The sequence below is a fragment of the Argopecten irradians genome, chromosome 16 (assembly GCF_041381155.1).
Source record: "Argopecten irradians isolate NY chromosome 16, Ai_NY, whole genome shotgun sequence".
Classification (NCBI taxonomy): domain Eukaryota; kingdom Metazoa; phylum Mollusca; class Bivalvia; order Pectinida; family Pectinidae; genus Argopecten; species Argopecten irradians.
In genome coordinates this window covers 13518335-13545142 of record NC_091149.1, presented here as the reverse complement: position 1 = coordinate 13545142, position 26808 = coordinate 13518335, and the positions used below count along the sequence as shown (strand labels likewise).

At 33.8% G+C, this 26808-nt stretch overlaps 1 protein-coding gene across 1 annotated transcript; it reads right to left on the bottom strand.

Annotated features, from left to right (window-relative positions):
- LOC138311117 (WD repeat-containing protein 86-like) lies at positions 1-21516 on the bottom strand. Its single transcript, XM_069252561.1, has 4 exons — positions 19750-21516; positions 4747-4921; positions 3863-3966; positions 1-862 (listed from the first exon to the last, which is right to left on the bottom strand). Exons 1-4 carry the CDS (start codon positions 20518-20520, stop codon positions 698-700), a joined length of 1215 nt encoding a protein of 404 aa, XP_069108662.1. The 5' UTR covers positions 20521-21516; the 3' UTR covers positions 1-697.
- Positions 21517-26808: the final 5292 nt, after the last annotated feature.

Below are 26808 nucleotides of genomic sequence, written 5' to 3'. Positions count from 1 at the left end.
ACATCCATCAACAGAACCTCTCTATCTGGTTATCAGGTATTTCTGAAGTAATCTGTTACTAAGATAATTTATTCAGCACTCGACCAAGTGTATTACAAAAATCCAAACACATTTGTCTAACCACACTGGTCACCACCGAATCAGTCGTTACAATGTCCACCGAATCAGTCGTTACAATGTCCACTTGCAGGGCCAACTGCTCTGAATCCGAAACTACAATATCCAGGTTCAGGGCAATTTTGATCGCAATGTACAGACTCAGTATCAGAACCACTTGACTGATCAGTTAAATCGTAATAAGCCCTGTCAAATCCACTTAATTTACCCAGATGTTAATCAGCTCCGCTTGTATCAAATCTCTATCCAGGATAACACATTTTCTATGAGTGACCATGATAAATTGCCGATGTCCACGGTCAAAACCACCATGGAAGTATTTTGAACAGCCAAAAGAATCACCATCACAGTTTTTTAACACCTCCATAATTATATTTTTTTCAATTCCAATACGCATTATGAGAGTCACATTTAATTATCCTTTCTAGCCCAATGTGCGACACTATCCTTCGGGAAGGTCTCAATCGCCTGGTGAATCTAACCTGTTGTCATAGTTTAATAGACAGTCCAAATCTTCACACTAATTATATCTAAATCCTGAGAAGCATGGGGTGGAAACTATTTTGCAGAACGATCAAAATTACGCTTCTTTTTGATGACCGCCATTTTCCCTCATCACGGGAGAAATTCTCCGTTTTTCTTGATTGCCGTAGTTGTTGTTGTGTTCTTCCGACGGGATTTCGAACGCGTGCCACAGCTTTACAGTACCGTCGTAGGAGGCACTGTATAACATCCGTCTGTGTACCTGTGTGAAAGAAAGAATCATATTCAGGGAGACGTTTTTAAATTTACAAAGATAGCCACATTTAGGGAAACATTTGTGTGATTATAGACAAACCATACTCAACAGACGCTTGTAAGATATCAGATCCATGTTCATTGAGTTGTTTTTTTAAGTTAGGTAGACATACTTATGGAAACGTATGTATGAAACAGACAAGTCATGTTCAAGAAGACGTTTGGCAGTTATCAGATCCTTGTTCAGTGAGTTGTTTTTAAGTTAGGTAGTCGTATTTATGGAAACGTATGTATGATACAAGCAAGTCAGACTCAAGGAGACGTTTGTAATTTATCAGTTCCATGTTCAGTGAGTTGTTTTTAAGTTAGGTAGACATATTTATGGAAACGTATGTATGATACAGACAAGTCATACTCAAGGACACGTTTGTAATTTATCAGTTCCATGTTCAGTGAGTTGTTTTTAAGTTAGGTAGACATATTTATGGAAACGTATTTATGATACAGACAAGTCATGCTCAATAAGACGTGTTTACGTTCGTTAGACTTATTTAAAGAAACGTTTGTACGATAGAGACAATTCATGTTCAATGAGACGTTTGTAAGTTATCAGAAATGTTAATATCTAAACAGTTTGGTAAAATGACAAACACATACAACGCTAGATATAAATTCTTTGGAAAAAGACTTTTTTTTTAATTTTCAGATTGAAATCCAAAGTCAAATTATGGAGACGTTTGTAAAAAACATAATATACATCTATTTCTCTAGAAACTAACATTGTTATTTGCGGAACATTTCACATGCATAATATGGCAATGGTTATAACAAAGAACAATGGTAAAAGGAAAAATATTTCTGGTCATAAAAATGCTTCATGTGAAAAAACCAGCCCGAAACAATGCCTACAAAACATTTGCATGTCCAATACATAGTAAATATAAACATAATTGTATTATTTTTCTTTTTCTATACAACGAATTTCAAGTATAGCGTCAAGTATAGAAAAGAAAGATATAGGATTTGAAAACAAGTGTAAAACGTACATTAATCTATATCTTATCGTAGAGGATACATCTGTAAATGAGGTCTGAATTAAATTGTAATATATGAAAAATTAGAAGCAAAAGTGTGAGTATTTTTATGAAAAAAAGAGGATGGGGTTAGGGTAAATGGGAGGAAGGATGTTCAAAGTGCTATTATAGATCATCATTCAAATCTTTTACAATTTTCAATAAAATCTTTTACAGATAACAAAAAGTAAATATATCATCATGTTCATTGAGTTGTTTTTTTAAGTTAAACATATATTAGGAAAAATTCATATGTAAAAGCCTAAAATGTAGTACAAGTCATGTTCAAGAAGACGTTTGGCAGTTATCAGATCCTTGTTCAGTGAGTTGTTTTAAAGTTAGGTAGTCGTATTTATTGAAACGTATGTATGATACAAGCAAGTCAGACTCAAGGAGACGTTTGTAATTTATCAGTTCCATGTTCAGTGAGTTGTTTTTAAATTAGGTAGACATATTTATGGAAACGTATGTATGACACAGACAAGTCATGCTCAAGGAGACGTTTGTAATTTATCAGTTCCATGTTCAGTGAGTTGTTTTTAAGTTAGGTAGACATATCTATGGAAACGTATGTATGATACAGACAAGTCATGCTCAATAAGACGTGTTTACGTTCGTTAGACTTATTTAAAGAAACGTTTGTACGATAGAGACAATTCATGTTCAATGAGACGTTTGTAAGTTATCAGAATGTTATTATCTAAACAGTTTGGTAAAATGACAAACACATACAACGCTAGATATAAATTCTTTGGAAAAAGACTTGTTTTTTAATTTTCAGATTGAAATCCAAAGTCAAATTATGGAGACGTTTGTAAAAAACATAATATACATCTATTTCCCTAGAAACTAACATTGTTATTTGCGGAACATTTCACATGCATAATATGGCAATGGTTATAAAAAAGAACAATGGTAAAAGGAAAAATATTTCTGGTCATAAAAATGCTTCATGTGAAAAAACCAGCCCGAAACAATGCCTACAAAACATTTGCATGTCCAATACATAGTAAATATAAACATAATTGTATTATTTTTCTTTTTCTATACAATGAATTTCAAGTATAGCGTCAAGTATAGAAAAGAAAGATATAGGATTTGAAAACAAGTGTAAAACGTACATTAATCTATATCTTATCGTAGAGGATACATCTGTAAATGAGGTCTGAATTAAATTGTAATATATGAAAAATTAGAAGCAAAAGTGTGAGTATTTTTATGAAAAAAAGAGGATGGGGTTAGGGTAAATGGGAGGAAGGATGTTCAAAGTGCTATTATAGATCATCATTCAAATCTTTTACAATTTTCAATAAAATCTTTTACAGATAACAAAAAGCAATATATTATCATCACTTGATAAATATTTTTCTACAAAATATAGCAAATTCCATGAAAAAAGCCTAAAATGTAGTAAAAGTGCTCCCATATATCTTCATTTTCAAAAAATGCACAAAGTCGATTATCGACAAGATTTTTACGGTACAAATAAACTTGCAAAGAGTTACATTCCAATCTGAACTCCCAGTTATGGATATTCCAAATCCTGCTACCCCAGTAGAAGAAAGGTGTACACTTCCAAAATAAGTGTCCTTTTCCCTTTAAATTGGTGAGTTGTTTTGTAATGAGGTCCATAATTCGATTACTGAGGGGGAACTGATTCGACAAAGAACCGGACGAAAATTATTACCGATACGTGTATTGTTGTTGTGCATATGTTGATTACGGACAAACGGGATTGTTTGTAAGGATTGTAATGTTATTTCATGGGTCATTGTTTGGTAACCGATATATATAATTGATATACTAATTATTCAACTGTTTCAGAAAACATGTCAGTGTTTTTTTTTCGAAAGACACCTGTCATATCCTTTACTTAATGGATATATTTATGATAAGGATACATAGTAGGACAGAGTAAATAATTAACAGCCTACCTTTATAGCTGTAATTCCTTTGTCGTGTCCCGGAAAACAACGTATCAGTCGTCCCGTATCTGGGTCGAAAGCTCGAACTAATTTGTCTCCACACCCAGTGAACACTGTAAATAAGACCACATCAGTATGTCATTAGGGACTAGAGTAGACACGACCAACAAGGAAGTTGAACTATCTATTCAATAGAATAGACAGTTGATGTTTAGAAGAAATTCTTATACCAAAAACTAAAAGTGAAAAATGTATGGTATCAAACCATTAAAATGAAGAAAAATGAGATGAAAATAATGAGTGAAAGAAAAAAAATCATGTAATTTGGTAAATATGATCTTTATCGAAGTAGAATGGATACTGTAAGATGTAAGCGATGTATTATCGCGAATTTCTCGATTAAGGTAAAATCGGGAAAGTTTATTCCGCGAATTAATTATATAAAATTATTCAATTCTAATCCTAATCTCCGCGATAACGTTACTTGTCCGTATTGTGTTGATGCGGTCAGTAGAATTCTGATCGCCCTTTGTATTGTCTTACCTGTCCGTTTTGTGTTGATGCGGCCAGAAGAATCCTGATCGTCCTTTGTATTGTCTTACCTGTCCGTTTTGTGTTGATGAGACCAGCAGAATCCTGATCGCCCTATGTATTGTCTTACCTGTCCGTATTGTGTTGATGCGGTCAGTAGAATCCTGATCGCCCTATGTCTTGTCTTACCTGTCCGTATTGTGTTGATGCGGTCAGTAGTATCCCGATCGTCCTATGTATTGTCTTACCTGTCCGTATCGTTTTGACGCAGCCAGTAAAATCTTCATCGCTCTGAGATTCTGTCCTGATTATTGTCTTATCTATCCTTGTTATTGCCTTACCTATCATCTTTATTGTCTTACCTGTCCGTTTTGTACTGATGCGACCAGAAGCATCTTGATCGCTCTGTGTCTCCAGTCTTACACTAGATACCGTGTGTGTATGTCCCTTCATCAGCATCGAACACTCCCCAAACTTGTAGACCCATTCCCGAACAGTACCGTCCGAACTGCCTGTGTACAATAAGTGGCCATACAGCTGAAAAAGTCAATGATATCCAATTCAATGACTACATAAGGAATAAAAATGATGAATACTGGAAAAGTCTCAACAACTTAATTATATCCAAATGCAAACGCATGATTTAATTTCCTATATAATTAAAATATCAAAAATCCGTAGCATACTCTTCAAATCACTATTTTCAATTAATTTATGTTGATACCTTTTAGTCAGTATCTATCATATTCGCGAAAATAAGGTAATTTTGAGGAAAAAACTCCACGAAATTTAGTACTCATGAAGTATAAGAGTCTTTTCTTTATCGGGGACGTAAAAAAGTCACGTGCAAATTGCCAGATATCAAAGGGTCGTGAACCTTTGTATTTTTTCTAAGATATATCTGTGAAGCGTTAGGCCTATTCTATGCATAATGAAGGTGTATAAAATACGCCTTTTATTAGCTTTACGTTACCTCTGGCTCCATCAGGGAGACAAAACAAGGAATAAACTGTTTCAAATGCATATTAAAAGTTTACATGTACCATACTCCATTCCATACATATCTAATCTACATTATAGCGCTTGTTGTTTGTTGTCACACCATCAAGTCTCAAGTGTTGTTTAGTAGTTTCCTGCCTGTTCACATAACGGAAGTAATCAATATATACATAGTATTGAAAGGAAAAAAGGAAAACAAAGTTTTATTTTGGATACATTCTAAAACCTTTTCTTAGGACAAATCGCCAAAAAATTAACTCGTCAAAATTTAATTTTCAGTTGTCATGCCAAAATTGTCAAATATCACGACCGCTAGTTACATGTTTTCCCGCTATACGTTATGTTAACTTAAAAAATCTAAGATATCCCATTTCAACAACCTTGATTAAATAATAAATTGTCATTTGAACCTAGTTCTCGATCTACCAATAACTTCATCAAACTGATGGTCACGTCACCGAATCATGAAAGTATAATACATTGGCATGACAAGTGTCATGAATCGATCGTACAGCGCTTATTATTTCATGGCAAATGATTCCAGTTAATTACTTTAAAAAAACATTGTAAAAATCCTATGCTATTAATCATTCAATTTCATTGGTTATTGTTCGTGATTTATCGATTATACTTATAATATTACATTTTTATATCATTTTTTTCTATCGCTTATGCCACAAATCCCATTTGTTATATACATTAAAGGGTTACACCTACACCAAATTTAATTTTTAAGATATGAATTTGAAATGAGTTTGATTTTAACTGTTAATACTACACTTATCATTACTTTCTGAACAATTGAATATAAAAAACTAAATGTTAGTGTTCTATAACTCGGGTCGTCTTATGTTTTCCGCCGTCGTCCGAAGTACTACACGGTAGTTGACTATCACTACGCCAGACAGCAAAAGAGCGAAATAAACTTCCTCTGTTAATAAAGATGTACATATGTTTAGTATTGAAACTACTTCTAAAGCCACGATATATAGATAATCTGACATTATAACATTTGGTAATTAATATCATTATTTTGTTTTGGAAACGTAGTGCCCCTTTAATGAATATCCAAGTAAGTGGTGTTTGGGAAACGTAGTCCCCCTAGAATAAGCATCCAAGTGGTGTTTCTGAAACATATTCTCCCTTCAATAAACATCTTAGTTGTGTTCCGGAAACGTAGTGTCCCCTAAAAACATCTTAGTTGTGTTCCGGAAACGAAGTGCCCCTAAATAAATATCTAAGTTGTGTTCCGGAAACGTAGTGCCCTCTAAATGAACATCTAAGTTGTGTTCCGGAAACGTAGTGCCCTTTAAATAAACATCTAAGTTGTGTTCCGGAAACGTAGTGCCCTAAATAAATCTAAGTTGTGTTCCGGAAGTAGTGCCCTAAATAAAACTAAGTTGTGTTTCCGGAAAGTAGTGCCCTTAAAAAAAATCTAAGTCTAGTGTTCCGGAAACGTAGTGCCCCCTAAATGAACATCTAAGTTGTGTTCCGGAAACGTAGTGCCCCCCTAAATGAACATCTTAGTTGTGTTCCGGAAACGTAGTGCCCCCTAAATGAACATCTAAGTTGTGTTCCGGAAACGTAGTGCCCCTAAATAACATCTAGTTGTGTTCCGGAAACGTAGTGCCCCTAAATGAACATTTAAGTTGTGTTACGGAAACGTAGTGCCCCTAAATGAACATCTTAGTTGTGTTCCGGAAACGTAGTGCCCCCTAAATGAACATCTAAGTTGTGTTCCGGAAACGTAGTGCCCCCTAAATAAACATCTAAGTTGTGTTCCGGAAACGTAGTGCCCCCTAAATAAATATCTAAGTTGTGTTCCGGAAACGTAGTGCCCTCTAAATGAACATCTAAGTTGTGTTCCGGAAACGTAGTGCCCCCTAAATAAATATCTAAGTTGTGTTCCGGAAACGTAGTGCCCCCTAAATGAACATCTAAGTTGTGTTCCGGAGACGTAGTGGCCCCTAAATGAACATCTAAGTTGTGTTCCGGAGACGTAGTGCCCCCTAAATAAACATCTAAGTTGTGTTCGGGAAATACAATTGGTCTTTAAAAACGTCACATAAAAATGTGATAAGTGTGTCCCTGCGATCACAACACATGGGTAATGCCAGATGGTTGACATATGATTTCATAGGACAATAAGTCAGTAAATATGTTATCATAGCCAGAACGTAATATTAACCAGTCCGCCTATCGAGAATTCCCAACAGTCAACTTGTCGTCAAGATTATTTCGATCATTTGCAATGTCAACTGATTTCAACGCAGTTTAATAAAACATTTATTACATAAATATAAATTAAGCACGGTCATCCCAATTGATAAACATTCGTGAAAATGAATATCAACATTTGTAACTGGTACGTATTCAAGTCTTGCTGCTAGATTTCATTGCAACGTGATGAGTTATGTATTGTTCTTGAATAACTAAATACAGTGTATTCAATTTACTGTGACAGTATCTTCATACCAACACTAGCTTTAAAATGCGATTGTTTATTTTTCATAACAACAACCGTATTTGTTAAAATAACCACACTATGATATACATGTATTTTTTATCAGACAAACTTACTGTGTTTGATTATTTCACTACAGATATAAAATTGGGTTTTGCCGTTCAGTATAGTTGAGCTCCACTATGACAAGGAGACACAAAACGAATCAATCACACCCCCGATAGATTTATACGCAAGGCCATCTTAAAATCTAGCTGGATGTTCATAGACCCCTGAAGACACATTTAAGCTCTTCTAAATCAAAGATTAGACCTGTCTATTATAAATCCCAGGGGTGATTGAGTTAATGTGACATTAATATTACCAACTACATGGATGGACAACCATGGAACAGCGCAGAGGAAAGTGTTGACTAAGAACTTATTAAAACAAATTTATGAGATGAGATATTTTTAAAGTAGAAATGGCAAAAATGAAGAGCAACAACAGAAAAAGTCCGCTCTCTGTGTGGTTCTGTAGAAGTTTTTGTTCACCGACGTATACCACAGTTCTAAATCGTCAACGGAATAAAAAATAAAACTAAAAATCACGTTAAAATAAAATGGAATTATTCATTGATATTGACATTCAGAAAGAGACAGTAAAAAATCAATGTTAATACGAAATCCAAAAACAAAACAACAACAACAACAACAAAACAACGAAGCCTTGAAAAGAAAACGAGCCCAAAATACACAATGATTTAATGGGAATTTAAAAATACATGATTCATCTTATATTAAGGTAATGTGTGTAGTTTCCCATGATACAGGTACAGGTTTAGCAGATGGTTATTAAAATACATAGGTTCATGAATATAAGACATGTTATCAGTAAGTTTGTACGTAATAACTTTGATGTAATCTTGACATCAATTGACATGCAATATCTGGTTAATATATATTTTAGTGACGGCAAATCCACATATCTGTACTCATAAAACGTTAAAAAATTTTGTCTTTAAAACCAAAAAAAAGATAACATATATTCAAGTAGATTATGTATTTGAATTGCCAATTAAGACAATAATGGTTTCCTGTTTGGTATGTAATAACACGACTGACGGTTGCTGCCATAATTATGCAATGCCACAAGTTTATATATTTACATTTTGCCACTGCGATTCCCATTACTCTAATGATAAACTTGATCTGCATTATGAGCCAATAAATGCAGCCTAGAATTGGTGTGATAATATCTACGTAAATGGATGCGAGTTTTGTTTACTGACACCACGTTATTCCGCGCGGGAAATGTAACATTGTAGTTGAATGAACAATTTTGGTTATGAAACTTATGAACTTTTTTTTAAATGTCTGGATGATTGAAAGTAAACTGAAAAGCTATCGAAAAACATTGAAATTTTAGTTATCTTTTTATTTTTTTATAGGGATTATTTTTTATCACATTGAACTTGGGTGTTCATGCAGGTTAAATGGCTGAAGCGGGAAATTCAAATGTACACTCGCATCTAAATAATGCTTTACTTTGAACTAGAAAGTAAAATGTAAATATAACAATTAAAGGATTGTTAGATTGCATTTATTAGAGATATAAATGCAATCTAACAATACTTTAATTGTTAGATATTCACATTTCTTTCTAGAAACGAAATGTTAAAAAAAACCCAGACAAAACCGAACAATTATGATCTGATTGCACAAAATGTAAGTTGTCCTTAAAAATTAAAAAGAAAAGGTTACCATTTCGACATTAAGCTGATTATTAAGTTTCTGAAAAACGATTTAATACTTCCAGGAATTGGTAGATAGGGTAGAAACAAGGGTGGTCGTGGGTGATGGACGTAAATGTCTTATGCAGTCTTCTTGCTGCAAAAGGCTGGCAATAGAGACGATTAACCTGTGGCCTTTTATCTAAACTACATCTAACTTTTTAACAAAAGTTTTCCATTATTAACCAACAGAACCTATGTGAATAAATTAAGAGATGAGACAGATATTGAATTAGAAATATTAAGTTAGTTCCTCTGAAAATCAAAATAAAATTTCACTCCCTGTCAAGTTTTAGTCGTTTCTTTGTTCAGCAAATAAACAACTTGACATTTGACCTTTAAATTGTATAAAAATGACACGATCAGTTTTTTTGGGAGAAAGGGTGGTCGACTGAACATTTTGATATAGGATGCCTTTGTTTGTTTGTGTTTTGAGTAATTAATGTCTTATTAACAGCCAGGGTCAGGACGGCCTCCCATGTGTCCTGCATATGTGAAGAGCAAGATGCGTGTTTTGGCAGACTGCGGTATATTCGTGTTGTACACTGTTCCCTTTTTATAGTGCTATATCACTGAAGCATGCCACCGAAGACACAAAGTAATCAACCGGTCACGTTATACTGACAACGGGCGAACCAATCGTCCCCTCTCTCTTTATGCTGAGCGTTAAGCAGAAGCAGAAACTACCATTTTTATAGACTGAGGTGTGTCTGTGTCAGAGGACAGCCAACTCACAGAGTGTTCTCTCATCGAAAGGCTTAAAACGAGATGGTGTGAGGAAGATGAAAGTAAGTTAGGAAGAAAGTAAAAATAAGATAATGAAATTAGTTGCCTTTTACGATAAAGCACTAGGAGCAGTAGGTACAATTCTAATGGCCTACCTACAGGACGGCATATGGTATCACCATACATCATGAAAAGCTGACAAAATGACATAAGACATCTCCGTTGTATAATATCATTATAAAGGTAGTAATTAATAAACAAATCTACCATTTTATATCATTTCTTTACATAACTTTCTCCACTGAATATGTTATAGTTATAGGAACGCATGCGCGTATTTTGGAATGTTTTTTCTTAAATTGCTTAACTGCTCAGCGGTCCATTTTAGGAATATTCCCTATATATCTATAGTGCTCATAGTAAAATATGTAAATACACATGATGTTAGTATATTTTATATATAAATTTCCCTAGTGGGCACGTTATAGTTGTAAGAATTCATGAGTGAGTTTTGGAATATTTGTTTCTGTTTTATTATTGCTTTATTACTCATGTTTCCCATTCTAGAATCATGTTCTAGTAATCTATCCAAGGACTCGCGATATCTGTAAGTTCTGACAAAATGTGATCACGTACACAGTATTTATTTCTTCGCATTTTACATGTGACACCTCACTCTTAAAATTACCTTTGAGACCTGCTTTTTCAATTTTCATTTATTACTGCCGACAGAATAAAACTAAACTTTGCTTTTTATTCTGCTTTGTCGTCACGAGCTATGACATTTGGGAGATGTTACCTCTTGTAATTTTCCCTACTTCGGGGTGTCACAATGGAATTACAATCCATGGAGCAAATAATTCATGTATTGGACATTCATGAATTTCCCTGAGAGAGACCGTTGTAACACACAAGAGTTTGCAGAGTAATAACCCGCGGACAAAAGCGATGATATACTAGATAATGGTGTGATAATAAAAAAATGTATCACATTGTCAGTAATACCTTTAGATCAAATATTAATTCATATTATCTGAACCATGCATAGAGTGTTTGAACTATAGTCCCTGAAACTTATTGAATATACATGCATCAATATGCATGGGCATTGAATACTAATAAATGTGCACTCATCTGTCACGGATAAATGTCCCCATAACATAATAATGAATTATAGTGATAGACAAATTATACAAAAACATAAATCATCACAATTCCGAATTTGCATATTACAGAGTTATCTGCACTTACGGGTAGGTATTGATTGTGACGTCATGTGTTTGGGAGCGAAACGTCATACGTTTCGGAGAAAACGACGTGAATTGCGTTCACAAAATAATGACGTAACAATTAATACCTACTCGCAAGGGAGCTAACTCTGTAATATGCAAAGACGGAATATGTTGATATTGGATTGATTTCAGTAGGTTAATTCTCATCATTGTATTTTTTTCTTATGCAGCACTAGGGCCAAGTCTTCAAATATTTATCAAACGTGTTGTAAAGTTGATTTGTTTTGCCAACAGTCTGAATAAATATCTTAAAGAGGATGATGATTTGTGCGTTTTCATTTTTATTTATCATTTGGAAAACAAAGATTATTAAGCAAATGAATTGGTGAATGCTAAACTACTAATAAGTTAAAAGTACTAAAACCTATATTCCAAATGTACTAATATAGATAGTAAAATATTTAGAAAAAACATGAAATAATGATCTGGCATTGACCTGAATAACAACGAAGCATGAAGATCAGTTAAATATAGAATCGTATATATACTACATATATATGTTGATATCTTTATAACACTATAAATATTCATTCAAAACCAAAGCATCGCCTCATGAAATACCCACAAGTACTCTGTTAGTCATTTAAAGTGACAGAGGTAAAGAACCTCTTGCAAGAATGATTTTATCTTCATATCATATTAGCACACCTGACATGTTCATTTTGTAAATATTGACGTTTTGTCCTGGAAACAGAAAATGATCAATAAAACAAATAATTGATACAGTTGATGGAGACACTAGGTACGTTTGCACGTGGGACGATATTTCCAATGATTAGTCTCGTACGCTTCATGCATTCCAACTGTCTTGCTATTCTTTATATCGGTATGGGTGAACAGTTGGATTTGTTTGTACTTTATGATAACGATCCATGTGTATTTCCGTGTACTTTGTAACATGTACTATTCGTCGGTACGTTCTTTCGTGGTTTGAGGATTTCAAAAGTTTTGGTATATTTGTAGTTAGACATATTGGTAGTTAGAACCTGTGGTGGTTAGTAATATTCGTGGTTACAAAATATTCATGGTTAGAGACATTCGTCGTTACAAAACATTCGTGGTTAGAATCTTTTCGTGGTTAGAATCTTTTCGTGGTTAGAAACTTTTCGTGTTTAGAAACTTTTCGTGGTTAGAAACTTTTCGGGGTAGCCTCTTAAGACAGTTATCCCAATGACGAATGAATCGAATTTGTCTTGTTTTGTGTTCTTTGTTCAAAAGCAAACTACAAATGACGAAAATGTCTTTGCAACTCATAATCGATGTAAGACAGTATTGATTCTGCAACTCTTTTTAATGTCTCATCCGTCGGTTGTATCTTATAACAGCGATAATGTTAATATGTTTGTTGTAAAACATGTGATAAAGAAAACCACTGTATAAAGGACACCTGTTCACAAAAAACAGATTCATCAACCCCATTAGGTACAACTTAATACAGAATTGACCTCTGAATAAAGAACACCTGTCTACAAAAGACAGATTCAGCAACACCATTCGTTTGTGAATTATTACATAATTGGCGTCTGTATAAAAGACATGTATTGTGTCAAATGGCAAACTTGGGCAATTCTAAGGGCATTGAAAAATGTTATTAAGTAAAAACGTTATGTGAATGTATATATCACATATTGAACAATGACATTGAGTAAACACGTTATATGAATGTATATATCACACATTGAACAATGACATTGAGTTAACACGTTATGTGAATGTATATATCACACATTGAACAATGACATTGAGTTAACACGTTATATGAATGTATATATCACACATTGAACAATGTTACTCACATAAAAACGTTAAGTGAATGTATAGATCAGTACGTCTGTTTTTAAAAATATCACTGTAACTGACCAAAAAAAAACTTTTAGAAATATCTTTTACAAATGTTCGGCCTCTTGGTCATCCTAAAAAAATTGTAAGATCCATCTTGAACTTCTTGATATCAAGTTCTAGATGAATTATATTTTTATTTACTTTTTAATTGTTCAAGAGGTTTACATATGTAAAAGACATATGTATCGCTTACAGTATATACCTGCTCATCCTGGAGGACGCGTGTTCGAAAATAAATAAGCAGAATTGGAGAAAGAACGTAAACCTTGAAAACTGTAAATGTTTATATTTCGACATTAGTCCTGACTCTTCCCATGAACAAATTTAACCCCACGCTCTATTTGAAATCTGATAAATAATTAAAAAGTAAGCACTATGGAATCATTTATTTTCTAGGTACTCCATTTCGTGGATTGGGAAATAAAAATGTATGACGACATTAGGTGGTGAATACCTAACAAAGCATGCCGTTGCTAGCAGATGTTTTAATCAGAAACAAACAAACGAGCTACGATAACCTAGAATATTGAATAGTTTTTTTAATGCCATTACCCATTAACGATATGCTGTGAGAAGTTTCCAGAAGTATACGATTATAATGATGCGAATGAAGAGGATGGGCTTGTGTGATGTCAAGGCTTATAATTAATGTACATTGTAGGTATGTACTGCTAGGTTATCAGATTACCGCATATTGATAGAGTTAGGAGTGTTCTAACAGCCAGGGTCATTTAAGGATGTGCCAGGTTTATTGGTCAAGGAAAACAGGAGTACCCGGAGAAAAAACACCGACCTACGGTCAGTACCTGGCAGCTGCCCCACATGGGATTGGAATTCGTATCCCAAAGATGGAGGGTTTGTGATAATATGTCGGGGCATCATAACCACTCGGCCACCGCGGCGCCTAGGAGTGCTTGGTCTTAAATGAAATTAATTCAATAATAATATTTTATTGTAATATTTTATATAATATTTGAAATAATAACTCACTAATAATATTTCATTGTAATATTTCAGATAGGACGGAATTTTGCACATGTTTTCCAACTATAAAGCCCCAATCTTCAATAAATGAATTTTACTAACATTGCATACTTTCTATTCAGACGATCATTTCGTGGCGTACATTCGATGACTTTGGTAAAAATAACCATTACGAAGGTCACGAAAATGAAGTCCCCACAAAATATAAAGATTTCAAAATGACACGAAAAAACCTAACAAAAACAAATTTACGATCGCTTGTAAAAACCAATTACCAGCCTTCAACAGTAATACTTAAAAAAAAGACACCATTTCCATTATTTTAGGTTTCTTAATATCTAAACATTCTGAGATATGTAACAAAACTAAAACTGTGACTTTTTCAGCAAAAATATCTAAAATTATATTTATCACACAACTGGCCTGTCCAGCCATGTCATAAATATCGTAAGACACATTTGTAATAACACTATTTTGACGTCAATTTTTTTTAAATATAAATTTGACGTCATACTATCTGTATTACGTCGCATGATTGTTTCAGTAGACCGGATTTCTACTGTTTTATATAGAGACGAAATTTTAAGTTTTGCTTATATATATCTATTTAAAAAGGTAATGTGATAAATAGAATCTTACACTCGTGACAATATGATATGAAATTTATCAAACTTCTTAAATAATTTGATATGTCACTCGCAAAACATATCAAATTATTGAACTCGTTTGATAAATTCCATACCACATAGTCACTCAAGTAAGATCCTCTATGGGTGTACCTGTAAATGATATTACACCTTTTCTTGATTATATGTTGTAAACTGTTTGAAAATTTCATATTTACATTTTACAATTGCATTTTTGTATTCTGTATGATACGTCTTTTTCTCAGAAATTGAATAGGTACACGTGCATAAGCGAGCATGAGGTGTGTCTATATACTCCCACGTAGAAATAAATCCACATGTATTTCAAGAAAAAAATAAACGCAGTTTAACCTAGATTACTTTGGGAGAAGCCTGACCTAAGAAGCCAGCCGGAAATAATTACATCTAGATGCTCTGTGTTCAGCCATCCGTGACTGCTTGTCGCTGTGAACTGTTCTGAATCTAATACAACACACCTAATGACACGTAATTCATCAATATTTCCTGATTTTAGTGACGTCATTCAGACAACATCCGACATTTGAAGATACTCAACCGATGATTATATGAATGGGTTGGAAACAGGAGTGATGGATGACATTGTTCGCATTGTTTATTAATACAATTCAATAAATAGCATAACAATATAAGTGTATAAAAAGTATCAACACAGTTTTCATTTTTTGTGTGTAACGTCCAAAGTGAAGTCATTAAATACTGTTCTATATGTCAATTGTTTATGTGAGCTTTGAAGAGTGTATAGTGATTGGATCAACTAGAAGAAAAAATGACCATCTCGTTTTTGCCATGTAGAGAATAATATAAAACGTCATTCCGACATGACTGTTTACTGTATCGTTGTTAAATCGCGGGGATATTAAATCTCCTGATTCACTGTTTGGAACTCGTTCGTAGGGGTTGATTGTCGCGAATTATCTTTGTAGCCCTTTAAGACGTCAGTGTTCGACAGGTTATAATATAGGAAACAATGATTTTGCGAGGTATGTATTAGATTTCGCGAATTTGAATGGATCTGAAAATTTAGCGAATTTTCAAACCCCCGCAAATATAAGTAAATGTAAAGTTACGGTCAACATTACGACATAAAGAACGAATGGTCATATTCCGCATGGCAATATTACCGCGATTTTGTATTTTTTTAACATTGAAATAAATATACTGATACTAGACGTATCTCAAGCCATCTAATAGACAAATCAACTGTACACTAATATAGATTGAAAAAAAAAGAATTTAAATCACATAAATTTTGGAAAAATCGCAAAGTAATTAATGACAGACATTTTATAGTCATTTGATATGTCAGCAAAACTCCATTCAAATATTTCATATTCCATTCTTTTCTATATTTTGGGTGTTTTGAGTTAAATAATAAGTTAATAATAATTCATCCATCTATACTACGCCTCAGTGTAATAACATTATGAAGTCGACTCTAAGAACGACGTTTTCACAGACGACAAAAAACAAACGCATTTTACTCACGGAAAGAAAACGCTCCTTCCGCGTACATGCAGGTATATTATAACGTGGCCATTCTGATGAACGTCATATTGTAGTTTGCTAGCGTGATATGGTCTTGCTATTTCTCTATTTCACTAATTTTATTACTTGTGCGGGGTTAATATGTTTGCAATTTCCCGGGGTACTTCTTTATCCGTGCAAATCTAACCCGTTAAATGCACTTGTATCAAATTCCTCTGCAATTCAATGTTTTTATTTAAGATCCAAACTGCTAAAATTTTGACCCGTGAAAACATCCCCATATACAGTATGTACTTTTTCATAAATATTTCATTTCATACTATACTGTGTGTGGTCGATTTCATGCAATTTGAAATCAAACGTCTACCTGCTTTAAATGGCCTTAGTGATTGAGTAATATTTCCGTGTGTCGCTTCATACTTGATGATGGAAACTAAGCGATATTTTCAATATATGTTTACTTTGTATTACATTGCTATATTGATAAGGCTTATATAAATAGCGGAATGAAGCAGCAATTATGTAACTGCCTTAAGTCAATAGAAATACGGTGGTTCTCTGCGGAATACATGCAACCCACTCGTTGCTGCTATTTCTCAGTTTATTGAACATTTTATTCCGTCCAGTTTTAAAAATTCGATAATTAAAAAAAAACGGAAAATATTTCCCATTATGGTAAATGTGATGTTTTAATAACCAGGGCAAAGTTATTGCAGTTCTTAGAAACATAAAATAAGGAATTATAACACAGAAACGAAATCGTTATCTCCAAACTCCAGGTCGATTAAAAGTACATGATACGCAATATCTGCTTCATAATAAACCCCTTTAATTTCATAATGGACTGTTCATGTCTTTGACTTAGAAGAGTTCCGATATTTATTCGGGGTGTATAATTTAATGACATACATATGTCAAATCTTGGCCATATCGGCGTTACCTACATGTATATCCGCACTTGTGGAGCGAATATTGATACAACTAAACAATAAATGTCCTCCCTAAAGTACATAGCATGTACTAATACCTTGATTTCAAATCAACAACATACTCAATAAAGTGTTTGTTTAAATGGATACAAATATAGACAGTATACAAGTTAGACATACTCAAGGACTTCGCAAGGCCAGGGATTATGATTATAAAGTGAAATAAATGAATAAATTTTTGTACATGAATGAATGAAATAAATGAATAAATGAGTAAATGAAATACATGTATAAATGGAAAAAATGAATAAATGAAATATATAAATAAATGCAATAAATGAATAAATGAAATAATTTAATAAATAAAAAAACATGAATAAATGAAATATATCAATAAATGAAATATATCAATAAATGAAATATATCAATAAATGAATCAAATGAATTAAAGTGAATAGTCGGGCAAAGAAACCCAGTTTAAATACGTTCATTGGCCTTCCAAAAGTTCTCACATATTAATACGACGGCCAAGTTCTGCTTAGTTTCCCAGTTCTGACCATTAAAGTAAAGAAAAGTTGAAAGCATTGAAAGCGAGGCTGTGTGGAAATGTAACCACGGACATAGTGAGCCGGGAGGACGTTTTAGAATTTCCATACTTTAAATTAATTTCTTCGTACGCAGACGGATTTTGACGAGAGATTTTATTTTTCCATTTCTTAAGAAATTGTACTGGATACATTCACACCATTTTTACCGACTTTAGCCATCCTTGCCCGACTGTTCACTTTAATGAAATAAATGAATAACTGAATTACATGAATAAATGAAATAAATGAATAAATGAAATAAATGAATAAATGAAATAAATGAATAAATGAAATAAATGAATAAATGAAATAAATGAATAAATGAAATAAATGAATAAATGCAATACATGTAAATGAATAAATGAAATAAATGACTTATCAAATAAACAAAGATAAACATAATTTTTCACAAAACATTCACTTAGATCTAAAAACAATAAAAAAATATTGACGAAACAATAAAACGCATTTACAAATATGAAAATATGTGTCGTCTGGCTCAATTACTATAAATATATCTTTCAGTTATTCTTTTAAATGAGATTTGAATGGTCTTAAAAGTATCGTGTTATTAGTAAATAGCAAGTAAATAGTGTATTTAAGTTGCATAATTTTATAAAGTTATTCTATTTGATAATAAAAGGATGTTGTCAAAAATTCTTTGGGCTTGAACACTGGCAGTTCCAAGTGTACAGTAATACAAAATGCCAAGTTTCAACTTTCAAATAGTCATTCTACTGAAAAGAATGGCAAGTGTCAACAGGATTGTCCTCTTAGTCTCCATAAAAAATGTTTTCAAGTGACATCTTTAACAGAAATGGTCGAAAGGATGATTAGATGGATAACATAGAAATGAAGAATTTTCACAAATGGCAAATAATCAATTACAACGGTCGCTGTTGAGATTGAAATTGCACAATGGTATTTCAGATTTAACGAGTAATAATATGAAACGGGTTCCGTGTAACTATTGTTGATTAACTATGCATGTGTATCATAAACAGATGTCTTTGTTTGTGATCATTTAAGCGTACAGCAAAGATCGACTGATACTAGTGGTGAAAGGGGTGATGTGGTAATGTGGCTAGAGCTAAAATTTTATGTCATTAATGGAACTCTACCTGTAAAAAAATTACAGAGAAATATTTCTGGTTAATATATCATAAAGTTCTTATTAGTCTTGTTAATTTCAAATTGAAAAGAAGGAAGCGTATTTCATTTGAAAATAACAAGGTATATTCAAATTAGCACTATATGCTAAGTACGAAAAAACTGCCTTTTTACGTATTCAATATTCGTTACCTATAGTTCTTGCTTATTTAATGTTAAAATCAAGGAATACTATTTTATAAGGATCCCACTTTAGAAAAGGCAAAATTAAACATTTGAAAAAGCAGATTCGTTCCCAATTTTTACACATTACATTCCAATGATCAATATATTCTAAGTAAATGTGACTTTCTGAGCACTGATAGTGATCAATCTGACACATCTTTTATTATATGATGTTGCATTAACAGCTTTGGGCCACAAAGAATGAACTTTTTCAATACGTTTACCATAAAGCCTAGTTCCTGATGTTTTTAAGCTGAACAAGCAGACCAAAAAAATGACTTACCTGGAGACAGACGATGGTGTTGGTGTGTCCGCTACAGGTCTTCAATAAGGTTGCCGATGAAATCTTCCAAATGTTTGCTGTAGAGTCCACACTTCCGGTGACAAGTAATGTTCTTGAGTCATCCGTTGCCATGCACGTTACAGGCCCTTTATGCCCTTTGAAGATGCTGATGGTTTGACCGGAATCACAGTTCCATGATCTAGCCGTACCATCTGCTGACCCCGTCAAAAGTACCCCAATAGACATATCAACATCCTCATCTTGAGTGTCGTCATCATCTTCATCAATTGTTGGAATGAACACCAGGGGATAGATGGCGCGCTTGTGACCTTTAAACACGCGAAGGCACTCACCCGTATCAAAATCAAAACACCGTGACGTGTGGTCAAAACTGCTGGTAAATATAAAATCTCCGGTACAAATCATCCGGTGGATTAACGAAATATGACCCTTGCAGATCGTAATTGACCGGAAGTTATTCTCAACATCCCACTTCCGGACGGTTTTATCACTACTTCCGGTCAATATATATTCCCCAACAATGAGAATGCAAGAAATGTAACCAGTATGTCCGACCAGTTCGCCCATTTTACGGAAACCCTTTCCGTATCGGGCGTCCCAGACTTTTCCGGTTTTGTCATCTCCAGCTGTTACAAGAATGTAGCCATTGTCACTCAAAGCCATGCAATTGATTCCGTCCGTATGACCTTGAAATGTGGTGATAAGGTTCGCCTTGCCATTGGTCATTTCTTTGCTCGTTCCTGAACCCATTCCTTAATTGTATTGCTGTCAGATGTATTAGTGGTTAAATTTGCACAAAGAACAAAACCAAGCGTTTCTGGAGCAATTTTTTTCTTCAACACAAAAGAAGTCTTTGTTACATGTATGATATATAAACTATATTACAAAAACTGATGTTTGTTATGTTTCGTTACATGTTTACAGAGTAGGATTGCATCAACCGGGCGAAAATCCACATATAGTTGATAGCAAACGTTATTATAGGTTTGTGATATTATAGCAGATACGATGTTTTCATTTGCCGTTCTCTGTTTCCAATTTTGATTTCAATCAATGATAAAACGCATGATCTAGCACAATATATACTGACAAACAAATCCCGCTGCACAATTGTCCTGCTGAACAAATGATATTTTGGTTCTAATCAGCTATTGTCAATGTAGACCAGTCAGGTGTAATGTCAGGTTGTAAGTCTCACCTGAACGTTTTAGCCGTTATCCTTAAAAATCATTAAAAATTCCACTGAAGTAGTTATCGTTCCTTACAACGGGTCGTTAGAGTGAATTGTAAGCGAGTCAGGTGAATCAGACCGACAAAGTTCTTACCTCAAAACGACTGATAATCACTCGCATTATATCCGTGTTGGTACGGAAATAGTCAATATATTGGTTCGCGTATCACATTGCCAGATAAATCCCACATTATACAGCGGACATGACGCTTTAAAGTGAGTAATTAGTAAAGGCAAGAAAGCATCCAACACGCACGAGTCCAATGCTAGCTTAATTAGACAATGTCGTCTGTCAGAAGTTGATGTTTTTAATCCAAAGAATACAAAGACTTCATTGACATTTCGCCTCGTATTGAAATACGCCTTAACACCGTTTCATTGGTCCATTCAAAACTGTCGGTTCGACTCCCAATAGTCGTTGTGACGTCGTTGTCACAAACATAAACAATGCCACCGGGTCTCTTGGATAGAAGGTTGGACGATTCTGTACTGTTCAATTCAGTGCGGCGTTGTGGCAATGAAGGATGTGAATTAATAATATGCCATGAACCATCCGTCACAGTGGCTGAGCCGATATTTCCGTCTTTATCAATATTTCATGCATTGGAATATACTTATATTACAACAGGGGATCAAATGGCGGTAACAGTTGACTGGCAAAAATGATTAATTACTTGTAATTATCAGTATACATGGACTTTGTGGACGATACCGTTGACTGATTTTGAAGAGGATTTATTTATTTGACAACAAATCGTGCTGTACAACATAAATTGATCGCCGTGTAAAAATGATCATTACAAGTGTAAATGAACTATAGATATAAGAAAATAGAGAAAGTTTCAAACCACGGGCGAAAAATATACCCAGTTATGTTATACAGTGCAATAAAATATTTTACATTTTTTTTTTCAAATACCGCCTGCTTATATTATGATTTATGTCAAATAGAAAATGTCTGGTGAAGAAAGCAAATTAATTTTCGTTGTGTATACCCCTTCATTAAATACAGTAAATATAGGTCAACTATATACATTTTTAAGGCTTTGGTTGGTTATGTTTAAATGTAGGCATACAAATCAAAGTGGTGCACGTGGCTGGTTGATTAGGCTTAAATTCATATAAACAGCAAGGTTAATTTAAGGACGGCTCACCCCTGTATGTTATGTTTTGTTTGTATGTTTTACGATAAATTCATGTTGTGTCTTCTTGCGATACCTTTCCCTTGTTGTTGTGCCATCCCACTGAAACATGCCGCTAAAGACAACAAACAGAACACCCCGCACGGTCACACAATACTGAATACGGGCAAACTAGTCGTCTAATTCCTTTTATGCTGAGAGCTAAGCAGGAGAAGAAACCCACTTTACATACTAACATCTGTCTCGGCCAAGGGAGAGAACCAAGAGTCTTCCTCATAGGCGCTGAGTTAAAGTGAGACGGTGTCAAGGGAGACGTTAGGAAGAAGAAAGCAAGTTAGGAAGAAGATACCAAATTTAATCACCTTTTACGATCATTCAATGATGACAGCATATACAATTGAAAGCCCTTCCTGTAGGACAGAAATGAAGATGACTTACGTAAAATGTATTATGAAACATGACCAATACATTGTTTACTACAAAATAATTGGACCTTTTTAAAGGCAACATGCGCCGAACAAATAGAGAATACAGTCGGATAACGGGCTACATTATACTCATATAATCATCTCCGATTTCTTAGGGTTACTATCACTATCGTTGTATCCATGACAGTGAAAGTAACCCCTGAAGTATCAAAGATGCCATAGGATATATCCGGATAATCACCTCGGTTGAGGGGGTTAATAAAGTAAAGTGACGACCGACTTTTCACATTGTGTTGCAGCACTATATTCTGTCCGTTACTTGTTTTGTTTTCACCATCAGTTCATTTATAAAAACTAACACTTTGCTTTTACTCAATCGATATTTAATATGAATGATGGTTTTGTGATTACATCAGTGTTATTGTTTTTCTTTCAAACATTCTCATTGTGTATGATGAGTTAAATCTAGTTTCGCTTCGTCTAACAAATAAGTATCCTGATTTCAACGTATGACCATGAGCGATGGTACTAACGAAACCGCAAGCAACACCACGCAAACACGATCAATTTAAATGTCATTCAATCGGTATCGCCGACAAATATTCCTCGCTAAATTGCTGTGACTGCCATAAAATCGGATTGCTTTGAACTGACAAGAAGTTCGACGTTTCTAGAAATTAAACTAATGCCCGGATGTCGGTGTCAACATGTACTTAGCTATAAATGATACCATATCGATCCTAGACATCATTTCAAACATTTATTTCAAGTTCTGCTGAAAATACTGAACAATATATACTACAGCGTTATCCCTTTCTATTGCATATCTCTCGGAAAATAGAATTGTTAAAAAAGAAACAAGGGGCCTATGAATGGACGCCTTCATATTCTATATTAGCATATTACAGAGTTATACGTCCTTGTGGTAGGTACTGATTGTTAGGTAATATTTTTATGACTGTAACGTCATGTGTTTCAGTGAAATCGACACTTTGGTTTTTTTTTTTTGCTCACAAAAAAAATACGTCACAATCAATGCACCCATTCACAAGAGAGGATTTGGGTCAAGGAAGTAATACAAATGGTTGATTTCCATACAACACTGGATCCTTATAGACATTTGTCTGTAGGATACGAACTGCTTTAAGTAGTAAATATAGGACAAAGAAGTAATTATAACAGTATGGACAAAGCATTATCGAATTTTCGAGGCCATTTGAGCCTTTGTCACGACACAAAAAGAACAATTAAAAATACATATAAAGGACGGTCACGATTCAGGCAGAACGTCTCGAAAATCCACACTATTTTTGTCCATACTGTTAGAGTTAATTCTTTCCCCTTTATTCATAACAGAGTAAAGACGAAATATAAAAGCGGAATATCCTGAAATTTCAACGTATTCCCATTGATAATTTATGATACATTCGAGTGTCTTCTTATTAAGTCTTCGTCAGTATAATGGGTGATCGGATAGTGTATTGGTTAAACCACTTACAGCTAGATGTCAAAAGTGTTCGTAATTGTTAATTTTCCCCTATATATTATATGTATTTGTTCTTTTTTTGAGCTTTTCTAATATCATCTATCAACGGATTTCATCAAAGTTTGGTGTACTTATAGAGAATTGTCTACATTTTTAGCGCAGTATATTTACATAATTTTGCTTTATGTACTTTTAGAGGAAGCCGTGTTTTATTACCAATCAAAACTTGTTCGTTTTCATTTTGTTAAGAACAAAGACGAAAACGACGTCATCAAGTTGAAATGGTGCACAAAAATAATCATGTTTTGAAAAGGAAACACCGGGAAATTATACAAATATTATGAGCTGAAATGTGGACAATTTTCTACAAGTATGCCAAATTTGGTTTTATTCAGTCAATATTTGAGATAAGGAAAATTGAAAGAAAAATTGTTAAAAAAATAGTATAAATAAGGAAAATAACAATTACGAATAATTTTGACACTATATCTTCCACCTAGCCACACGAGGTTCGACCCGAGGCACGAGTGAAAAAACCCATAAGATCCCTCTCAGCATATTACCACAAGCCCTCGCAAGTGAATCCCATGTGAGGCAGGTGCCAGGTAATGAACCGCTGGTCGGTGGTTTTTCTCCTGGTACTCCAGCCTTCCTCTGCCAACAAACCTGGCACGTCCTTACATGAACCTGGTTGTTTATATGATGTTAAACTAATAAAACCCAAATAAAACCTTCGGATTTCATTTACCTCTGAAACTCGATGTGTTCTTGTACGACCAGGGTGTACATAGGACGTTATACACATACAACCAACACTACCCGTACAAACAGGGGAGATAAACATGTTCCTAAACCAAAATAGAGTCAACTGCATTCATAATGCGAGAATTATTAATTACATTCTGTTTTTGATTGATTGATCGCTATGATGGACTTTTTATTTTCTGCTTTTGTAAGCATAGAACGCAATTGGTTTGACTGTTTAACGCCAGTAATGATTCGCTTTGTTGTTTTTTATTGGATATCTATGTCTTATGAATTATTTCATGAGTTTTTCGATTTTATTTTATGCAAATTTCCCAAGTTGCTTGAATCCAACTTTGTCCTGCTATTCACTGGAACGATTCTCCAACAAATTGTCTATATACTCTGTGCTATCGATTATAGAGCAAGGTCGGTACTTCATAGACTTGTTCATTAGTACGGTCGTTACTTAAATGCCTGTTCGTTAGTAACGCATTAGAACACAAATATTGTCCTTTACCATAGATCAGACCACAGGGTGTTGTCCTTGGCTTCATTTGATGTACTTTGACTTCACCTGGGCATCGATCTCACTTTCAGTCTGTCTGCACTAATTCAGTGATCAGGTGATAATGACATCTACTTATATATACGTCTTCATGTCAACGTTAATCCAGTCGTGTCCCCGCTAATCAAGTCATATCGTGACGTCATCTACTTATTCCTATCATCATTAATTTATTCATCACGAGATGCCATCGTTAATTCAGTCATAATATGACGTCATCTACTTAATCCTGACACAACTACTTTAGTTATAACGTGTTTTCATAGCTATTCCAGTCATATCGTGAGGTCATTTACTTAATCCTGACACCACAAATGTAGTTATCACGTGTTGTCATATATATTATAGTCATACCGTGACGTCATCTATTTAACATTGTAATTACTAATTTAGTTATCACGTGTTGTCATAGCTATTCCAATTATCACATGACATCATCGCTAATCCAGTTATCACGTGACGTCATCTACTTACTCCCTTTATCACTATCCAGTTATAACATGACGTCATCGTTAATTACGTCATCATGTGACGTCATCCAAGTAATATCCATAACAATCCTGTCAGCAGGATCATGTAGTCTTGCTAGGTAAGGGGATAAAATGTAGGAGTTAAACCTTCGTTTTAAGACTTCACAGCAACAAAGAGAAAACGGTTTAATACACATTTAATGCTCAAGGTCGATCATCAAAATCAATCTAATTTAATATTTCATCAGATGGTGGTTGGGTCATTAAGCCCATTAAATCGTCATATCTGAAACAGAAAAAAAAATAAAAATGAAGAATCAAATATCATTTGTAATACATGTAGTTTAATGGAAAAAAAACCCACGTTAACAGGATAGGAGATGGAATAATAATAGTAATAATAAACTTTATTTATTGAGGATGGATTTACATGTTAGGCCAAAGGCTTATCTACCACATGGTCCTCCTGTTAGTAAAACATAATATCATTTGTTAGTTAAAATAGCAGACAAATTAAGCAAATTTATAAACAATCACAAAAATATAAAATATACTTAAAATTTTCACAAGATGCATAAATCTCATGCATATAATTATACGTCAATAAAAGGCATATGCCTTGTATACATATATGCTAATATAGCAAATAATAAAAATTGACATAGTTACATGCTAATATAGCATAATCTAAAATAAGTATGCATGATATTATAAGGATTTCAAATAAGAAAATCAGATAGAAAAATGATTAGACATCACAATAAAAATACAATACTGGTCTATGGTAATGATATACAGTACTGGACAAGATTTCGTTTAAAGGTTTGATAGCTTTGAATTTTCTTCGTGTCATCTGGTAAATAATTCCAATCATTGATGCTGTTTACAAGAAATTGCTTTGAATAAAATACAGTTCTGTGTTTAGGTACTTTAAAATTATTTTGACATGATAATCTTGTATTTCTATTA

Bases quoted from the DNA above. Each gene is read 5' to 3' on its own strand.
- LOC138311117 (XM_069252561.1), bottom strand. From the start codon at position 20,520: ATGGGTTCAGGAACGAGCAAAGAAATGACCAATGGCAAGGCGAACCTT. The intron at 4,922-19,749 runs GTAAGTCATTTT...TGACTTTTTCAG, and splicing joins ACACCATCGTCTGTCTCCAG to CTGTATGGCCACTTATTGTA. The intron at 863-3,862 runs GTAGGCTGTTAA...TCTTTCACACAG, and splicing joins AAGGAATTACAGCTATAAAG to GTACACAGACGGATGTTATA.